General features: G+C 40.7%; 1 protein-coding gene across 1 annotated transcript; it reads left to right on the plus strand.

Moving 5' to 3' along the window:
* Positions 1 to 4,782: 4,782 nt before the first annotated feature.
* On the plus strand, positions 4,783 to 6,788 carry LOC147633752 (uncharacterized). The gene has a single exon (XM_086804778.1). It carries the CDS (start codon positions 4,828 to 4,830, stop codon positions 6,505 to 6,507), a length of 1,680 nt encoding a protein of 559 aa, XP_086660904.1. The 5' UTR covers positions 4,783 to 4,827; the 3' UTR covers positions 6,508 to 6,788.
* Positions 6,789 to 9,221: the final 2,433 nt, after the last annotated feature.

Consider the following 9,221-nt stretch of genomic DNA (forward strand, 5'->3'; position numbering starts at 1 on the left):
ACTCTTTGCGGTGGATCTGCTTTTAATTAAAGACAAAATTCTTTTATGGCCTGATTAGAGAATTGGATTTCTCCAACTCAAAGGCCCGCTGTCATATAAGGCTTTCTCTTGGAAGTCCAAATGGAACCTGCTACCTATTCCCTCTATCCCCTCTCAAGATCCTCCATTACATTACAAACTCAACAATCGATGGAACATGTTATGGGACAAGAAACAATGGGGGTTTAAGTTCAGAAAAAATTTGGTCACCCATCATCCCACTAAAGAAATCTTGTTTGGTATGGTTGATCATGCATAAAGCATTGTGGATAAATGCCTGTGCAAATAGATTTAGATATGGGGAAGGACTATGCCCAAGATGTTAAAAGGAGCCGGAAACAATTGCCCATCTCTTTATTGGTTGTGCATGTAATGCAGATACTCTAAATTTTTTGAATCAATGTATTTTGCCGGTCCAATCTTGGGACTTGATTGGGATAGAAATCCTTCTAGGTCAACAAATTAAATGCTCTATAGAATTATGGAACATTATTCTTGCTAAGTAATTGTGGAATGTCTAGATAAATTGAAATGAATGTATTTTTAATCATAAACTTCTCGATTTGATGCCGGGTCTGAGGGCTGGTCTGAATTTACACAAGAAAACTCTTCACAAAGCCAAAGCAGTCAAAGCAGCTCAATACACAAACAATGCCATGGAAGAGCTCATTCAAGCTCAATAGGAATTCTAAGACAGGATCAACGAAATCCATAAGGAATGCGTGGGAGAAGAAAATCAAGCCATCTCGGAGGAAGGACTCAAAACTACAGAATTACATTCTGCATTTCACGAAAGTGAGAAATATGATTGCATGAAACTTTGACATTTTGATATACGTTATGCTTCTTGAAAAAGCTTTTTTTTGTAAATTTTCTCTTTATTCTTTAATATAGCCATGCTTCAAAAAAAAAAGTAGTGAATAGGTACCTGCAAAAAAAAAGCAACCCCTCTTTCTCTCTCTCTCTCTCTCTCTCTCTCTCTCTCTCTCTCTCTCTCTCTCTCATGGAGCCCTCTCTCTCTCTCCCTCTCATTTTTTGCAAGGCTCCGTGGAGCTAAATCTCTCTCTCTCTCTCTCTCTCTCTCTCTCTCTCTCTCTCTCTCTCTCTCTCTCTCTCTCTCTCTCTCTCTCTCTCTCTCTCTCTCGGCCACCATCAAGGTGCGTCTCTCTCTCTTTCTCACTCATTGTCTCAACTGCTCTCTACCATCAGTGTACATCTGCTCTCTCTCGCTCGTTGTCTGCAGTGGCTTGCCAATAAGGTTGGTAACCTTATTAATAATACGGTTATTAATTAATGCTCGCGATGAATAGTAGCGAACGAATAGCGAAATAATATAGGAGAAAAAAGAATCTCCATATGCACCCCAAACGTTTAGTGGTGGTGCATTAATTAATTAATTTTTTAGTTTTTTTAATAACTATAGTATCCTTTCCATGTGTCAGTTAATCTTGTTATATTTGACTTGCATGGATTTCATTTGATCTTCTTCTTCTTCTCGATTTCATCGCGAGCTGCATGGCTTCACGCGAGCTGCGTGGCTTCATTTCTTTTTCTTGTTGCTGATTTGCTCGCGAACTGTGTGGCTCCATCTTCCCGCTTGCGTCTGGATGTTTCTCGGCTGCGTGCTTATCGGATGTTCATCTCTATGCATCTGCTCATTCGTGGTATTGTTATTTTCTCTTCTCGAATCTTTTGCGTGTCTATGCTTGATTTGTTCTGTGCAGTATGGGTTGCCATGTTTTTCTGGATGTTCCTCGTTGTTTGGCAATATGCATGTCGTCGTCCGTCTGACTGGTATTTTCTCATCTTGAATCTATTTTGTGTTTGTGCTTTATTGGGTATGTGTGAACATATGGGTTGCTATGTTTAGCATGCTTCTAGAATTGTTCCCGTGTCATCTTTGCATAATTAGTTGTGTGTAGTACATGCCATCGAGGAGGAAACCTTTTCATGATATTACTAATATCATGAAGGTTGATCGCTATCCATCTTCTTCCTTGTTGGTTTGTTCTCATGAGCATGGTGTTCCATCTACTTCACCACTCCTTTATCACATGAAGCACAACCTTCCACGTCCACTGTTCCTCCCAGAGGTCAATGCTACCCGTGTCCTTGAATTTTAATGCCTCCGGAAGGTGCCCATAGCGTTCGTAGTCTACGTGCAGTAAAAAAGAAAGAGCGCTCTTCTGGTAACGATTCTTCATTTATGTTATTTTTGTCATCAATAACATGTTATTACATGTGGTTTTGTTAATTTCTGTCATGAATGTTATTTCATTTTTTCCTGACATCTATTTTTTTTATTTGGTTACAACTGTCATTATGTATCCATGATGCTTTGAAAATTAGCATCCATAATATATAGATTTTATATCTTCAATCTTGAAAATGTCCTCTATCATATATATATATATATATATATATATATATATATATATATATATCTCAGTGACATGATGCTTTGAAAATTGGCATCGATAATATATATATCTTTAGTCTTGAAAATGTCCTCCGTTTGGGATATAGTTATATCTGTTGTTCTGCTGTGGCAGAAATCAATAAAAGAAGATATATGAAATAATTATTAGGTATTCGTGGCCGCTGTCTTTCTATTGTATTTTTAAAAAAAATTTGGCCATAAAGCGGACCCTTTTTTATATATCAATTACAGTATTTTGATTTAATATGTTAAATAGATATTGTTCCATGTAGGTGTTTAAAGAAGAAGTCGTAATTGATGAAGTCAATTTACCTTTTTTTTAAAAATTCATATAAAAGTGATTGATTGTTAGTTTCAAAAGCTCAGATTGATAAAGTCGATTGGTTATATATATATGTGTGTGTGTGTGTGTGTACTTTTTAAAAATTAGTTAATTTAACAATAAGTATAAAATTGTAAAAATATGTATATAATATAGATCACGGACGCAAGGCATATCAATACATTTATTTTGTAATTATTGGATAATAAATGTCAAATTTCTATTTTATTTTATGTTTGAATGATTGCTCCTTTTCTAGATATTTTTAAAACCCTTAAAATATGAATATAGTATACACTGCAAAAATTAATATAATTTTGAATATGTATTTTCAATGTCTATGCTTTAATTTAATTTTAAAAGTGTGTATTTTCAATGGCATATGTGTGTATGTATTTTTGCATTTCTAAATTAGAATAAAAATGTTGAATTAAAGTGCAATATAATTCTAAAATCATTGATAAAATTCTTAAAGGAATAAATATAATTTTGAATATGTATTTTAAATGTCTATGCTTTAATTTTAATTTTAAAAGTTAAATGGCATATGCATGTATGTGTTTTTGCATTTCTAAATTTGATTAAAAATGTTGAATTAAAATGCAATATAATTGTAAAATAATTAAAATGATATATACGTCTATGTGTTTTTTCAGTTTTGCAAAAAAATGATTAAAAAATTTTAGGATGTTTTTCAAATAGAAATTAATGTTCGACTTGATATTCTACATAAATGAATTAGTTGATTAGTGTTTTCAGGATGCATGTTTCTTTAGATTTTTAAATTTTTAACGTGCTTTCGATTTCCATGCTTTCTTGAAGGTTCAAGCAAACTGGATGCAAAAAGAAAAAAACCGATGCAAAGCGAAAAAAATGCGGATTCTCAACCTTCTCTACACAAAATCCCTTCTTTTTCACCCGAAAAAAAAAGCCTTTTGAAGTATCTGTAACAATTGCAATCGAAAATAGAGATATCCACTTATCATGTTGGGAACCCTTAGAGGAATTTGTGAGGATGGAATGTTTGAAAGGTCTCTTTACACTTGAGAAAAGAGGAACCTTGAATCACTCGCACTTTCAAATGGTTGCTAGTTTGATGGCAGCATCTCTGATAAGCATAGGAAAAACCATAAAGAGATATTTGGGATGGGATTTGTTTAAGCCTGAGGGTGTGTTGGTTATGTGTAGAGGTCTTAGACAGGTTAAGATGAATACCTTAGAAGGCATGGTGGGTTATTGCATGAAAAATTTGCACAAACCACACTTTAAATTTTTCTCTCACAACATATCTAATGAGGAAATTACTAGAGCTCGTCAAGTATATGCCTTATATGGCCAGGGTGACTTAAAGAATAAAGTCTGTTTGTCTCCTGTAAATCTCTTTGAAAGAGCATACGTCTATATGGATACAATTATATAGCCAATAAACTTGGGGCATCTTTACAAGCACTCTTTTGAAAATGATTTGTACTGGAAAGTACTACCCAGCGGCCTCATGGATTATTCCCAAAATTGGCTCCGGTATGAGCAAGAAAAGGTCGACGGCGGCAGTGTGGAAAGTAGTGAAACTCCCACATCTCACTCAATGCATTGATATAGAAGAGATTTTCTTTGCAGATACTCCTCGTACCAAGTACTTTGACCCCTGCAATGCAAGAGGGAGAGGACATTATGAAGAGGTGGAGAATGACGATACTGATGGAGTCCAAGACAACAACAATACTGCACCGGGGAGTCGATCAAATCCAATAGTCATTGATGATGATCAACTTTCCCAATCACTGCATGAAATCGTTAATTAATAAATATTTATCATATTATTTTTTTAATCCTTAGCATTATGTTTTACATAAAGGTTCTAAATTTTTAATTTTTTTTAAAAGTTTACGACCTTAGTCCATCTTTAATTTTTAAAAAAAATTAAAGATACACCAACAAAAAAATTTAATTAATTGGAAAGAGCCTCCATTTATTAGAGAGAGAGAGGGGGGTTTAACAAAACCCTCATTTCTTAACGTTCAGGGGTATGCCGTTCCCTCCGCTCAGGGCGATGACGCGCTGGGGCCTGATGGCTGCCCTGCTTCGGCCAACTCAACAACAGCGGCAGAGGTACCTTTTGCCACCGTTTCACCTTCTGAGTCGTGGCTACAGCTCCAAGCTCTTCGTGGGCGGCCTCTCCTTCCGCACAGACGAGGAATCAGTCCGGAGGGCCTTCGCCCAGCACGGAGAGGTCACGGAGGTGAAGCTCATAAGCGACCGCGAGACTGGCCGCCCAAAGGGCTTCGGGTTCGTTACCTTCGACTCGGAGGCCGATGCAGAGACCGCCCGCTCCAAGATGACCGGACAGCTCCTAGACGGGCGGGTGATTAGGGTTGACAAAGCTGCTGCTTCTCGACCTCCCCTCCCTTCCACGAATGGTATGGACTCTTCCCCTTTCTCATCTCCTCTCCCCCCTGTTGCAGAAGATTGGGGTACCATCCCTAGCAATGCAATTCACATTGAGCAGAACACGGCCGCGGCTGCACCGAGCAGCACAGAAGCTCCAGCAAGCAATACGTTTTTTGGGGGTAAAATGGGTGAGCCCTTCGGCACTGATTCTGCAAAACCCTTCGACAGCAGTTCCTTTGGCCAAGCCACGGCTTGGCAGAGCAGTACGTCAGCTCCATTGAGCAGTATAAGTGGAGTTGGTGGGCAAATCAGCAGTTTCAACAACAGCACCGATGGCTCGGCCACGGATGCATCAAGCAGTTTCCCTGTTGGGGGTGCATTGGGTGGGCAAACCAGCAGTGATTTTGCAAAACCCTTTGACAGCACTACCTTTGGTGCTGCAACACTTGATTCAAAACCATTTGATAGTAGTTCCTCTGGCAGTAGTACATTCAACAGCAGCAGCAGCACCCCCCCTGCACCCACCGTTCAGAGTACCACCACCATTACCAGCACTACCAGTAGCACAACTTCTGGGTTTTCAGACATCAGCAAGCCCTCTGAACCGTGTGCTGCAGGTGGTTCCGCTGCTTTCTCTCCACAAGCAACATCCCCCTTGAGCAGCTCACCCACGCACCCCTTGAGCAGCCCTGCAGTAACCAGCTCCGGAGGATTTAATTTCTCCAACTTCTCTTTTGACAGCAGCTCTTACCGTGACAACGATCCTCCTTTGCCACGAAGGCGACCCCGGCCCCGCTCGCGGCCCATCCCTCAGAGCACTATGGCCTCTGATCTCAACTTTAATTCAAACTCCTCCTCTGTATTAGAGACCAGGTCTCCTTTTGGAAGCAACAATCAGTTTGCTGAAACAGGAATTCCCAAGCCCAAGGGTCCCGAATTCGATTTTGGCTCGCTCAACATCACAGCTACATCTCAACCTGGAGCCAGACCTGAAGGTGGGTTCGATACAATCATACCGGATGACCTCCCAGAGCCTCCTCCTGTTGAGGCCAAACCAAAGCCCAAACCCTTGAGTCTTTCCATGTTTCCTCAGAGAACTCTTCCAGACTTGGATCTTCCTTGGGGCACCCCTGAGGCAGACAACTGGTCAGAAATTGGTGAGGATCCTCCAAAGTATGATCTGTCGAGCTTGTTCCCTTCAATGGGTGCATTGATAAAAAAGGATAATGAGTTTCATTGGGATCCATACGACTTCGACGAGGAAGCCAAGCTGCCGCCTGAAGAAGAAATAGTCGAGGAAGACTCAGATTATGACTGAGTATGATCGTAAGAGTTTTCATCATTCGGCAATGCATGTCATGTAAGAGCCACTACCACATTATTTGTGGAGTCTCTGCTAATTAGGCCAGTTATTTGACTAGGATTAGCATGGACTGGGCAGTTTTTAGCACGTGTTATGCTTTGGCTAGCAAGCCTGCCATAAGGTTGTTTATATGGATATTTGTTGTCCTCATCTTTGGTAGAACCTCATTTCAAAGAATGAAGTTTTGAACTTCTCTTGCATAGTCAGCTGGTTATTAAGAAGATTGTTGCATTTTCTTCAGATCCTCCTTGTGAAATTTAGGCACAGAGTGATTATTTGGCTGCATGTGCATGTGTGCATAGTAGTTAGGTGGCAGGTTTGGAATGCAATTTTTCAGCATGTGGTCTTCTAGGTCAAGGAAAACAAGTGCGGAGCGGAGCAGACGTTAATGTGGATTGTCTCAGCATGCTCTCAGCCAGGTGTCAGTTCATACAGGATCAATGCAAAAGTTATGGACAGGTGGACCCTTGGAGAGGAGTTTGTCTTTGATAACTATTCATGATTGGAGAGAAGGCTTTGGTACATCGTGATCAACCTGATTATTGTTGCTAGGTATGTAGGCATGGCTATGTCATGGCATGGCCGCTGCAACATCTTGTTAGGAAGTGATGCATTTGTGCCCTGTAGCAACATGATGTGAAAGGCTTCATAGCTATGCTAACATAGAACAAGGTCACATGTCCATACATGGTAACCTTTTGAGATTGTCATGCATTTCATATTGCATGGCCTGCTCGGTCACACCGTCTTTCTATTTCTTTGATAAAAGTTAATGGGGATCTATTTGGCCTTAGTTGTTTACAATATGTTTGCTTTGTATTTGGCTTTTGTTGGCTTCATGCATGGTCCAGACCCTTCAAAATTAGGTAGTTGGTAGAAGCAGTCCAGATCCTGTGTTTGGCAGAAGAGCGCTACCTCTGTGTGTGTGCTCCTCTAATTTGAAGATTTCTCCAGCTCAACTGCTTTCTTCGACTCTCTTTGTTGCTTTTTTTGACATTTATTGAACATTCCATTTCTTGGGGAGTTAAGATTATTAGATTGTTAAGCCATGGCAACGGACTTTGTCTACCATAGCTGCGATGATGGAGTTGGGTGATCTCTTTGACGTTATCGAGCATTGGGGTAGTGTGGATCAATGGGTGGTGGGGTTGAAGAAGAGGCTATGGAAGGTTTTCCTTCTAGGAAGGTCTAGGCAATGGGTCATACCATGGGCTAGGCTTATGCTTGCTATGGTCTCCCCATCATAAATGTACCTGGATGTCGGCGATGAGACTTAATGTAAGGTGCTTGAGATATCGATACCTATCGATATGTCTACCAGATGCAGAGTTTGTGTATACGTGCATGTGTCGTGCATGGGCGTGGAGCAAAAGGTGTGTCCATGTAGAAGCTCCTTCGGTGAAAACTCCAACATACCATTTTCTTTGGTACTTAGTTGTTTAATCCTTGGTGATTATGTTGACACTAACACCACCATCCAAAATTGTAGAGATCGTCGTGCCTTTCTAAATGATAGGTAACCTGGTATTCATATCATTGCTTTTAAAGTAGTGTCCCAACTTGTTCATGGACACTTTTGGCAATCCTTTTGTCTTGGTTATGGAAAAAGAGCGCGCTCGATGTGGCATGACTCATCCTTCTCCTCTTCAACAAGTGAAGATGTGTGAGCTCTTAGGTTCCCAGTTATATAGTCGGATAAGTCTCTCTAAAGCTGAGGATTCCTTGTAAAAGAGAACTTATTGGTACTCCGGCTTATGAGAACAAGAAGGATGTTAGGCATGCAATGTCCCACGTGCAATATTTGCACTCACACTTGGCTTGTACTACTAACTTGGAGGTGGACTTTGAGATGTGCATTGATCCTTCCCTAGGAGGTAGTGCCTATGATGAGGTCAAAATGAAGTTGTCACCTATTGTGAGGCATGCTATGTCCCACGTGTGATATTTGCATTCACTTGGCTTGTACTACTCACTCGGAGGTGGACTTTGACCTACCGATGTGTAGAGGATGTGCATTGATCCTTCCTTAGGAGGTAATGCCTATGATGGGGTCAAAATGAAGTCGTCACCTATTGTAGGAGGGTTGGTTGCTTGGCACACTAAGTGGTGGCTCTTCTCTGGATAGTATGTCCGGAGTCCTCGATGCTCATAGCGACACAATAGACACTATGGAGCAGAACACAACACAAACGACAAGATTACAAGAGAACAAGACTGCAAGAGGAATAAGAACACTTGTAGTACTCCAAGAACATTGCAACATGTCCTTCACTGTACCATGCACACTCAATAGAGGTCACAGTGAAGAGGATGACACACACCTCAAGTTGATAAGTGATTGCAACACACCTAGGCTAAGGCTACAAAGTGGTATGAAGGCTGAAGCATGAAGGATGTCCTTCAGGATGTGTAGAGGGACCATATAAGCAGTTAGGAAAGATGGGGTGAGTCGATGGAGTAATTAATTGCATGTCATATCTTTGGTAGATGCCCTTAAAGTGGCAGCCTTTGGTAGGGTGCCTTTGATGCTAGTGTGTGCACTGCTCTTTGTGTATGTTATGGTGTGCCTCCGCTTCAAAGGTCCACTGAATGCTCAGAGTGGTACTCTAGGTTGACCCAGTGTGGTAGTGTGACGGTGTTACGCTGGTCCGCCGTCCAGTGTGGGCACC

The sequence above is a fragment of the Cibotium barometz genome, chromosome 11 (assembly GCF_041138505.1).
Source record: "Cibotium barometz isolate CiBa-2024 chromosome 11, ASM4113850v1, whole genome shotgun sequence".
Classification (NCBI taxonomy): Eukaryota; Viridiplantae; Streptophyta; class Polypodiopsida; order Cyatheales; family Cibotiaceae; genus Cibotium; species Cibotium barometz.

Bases quoted from the DNA above. Each gene is read 5' to 3' on its own strand.
- LOC147633752 (XM_086804778.1), top strand. From the start codon at position 4,828: ATGCCGTTCCCTCCGCTCAGGGCGATGACGCGCTGGGGCCTGATGGCT.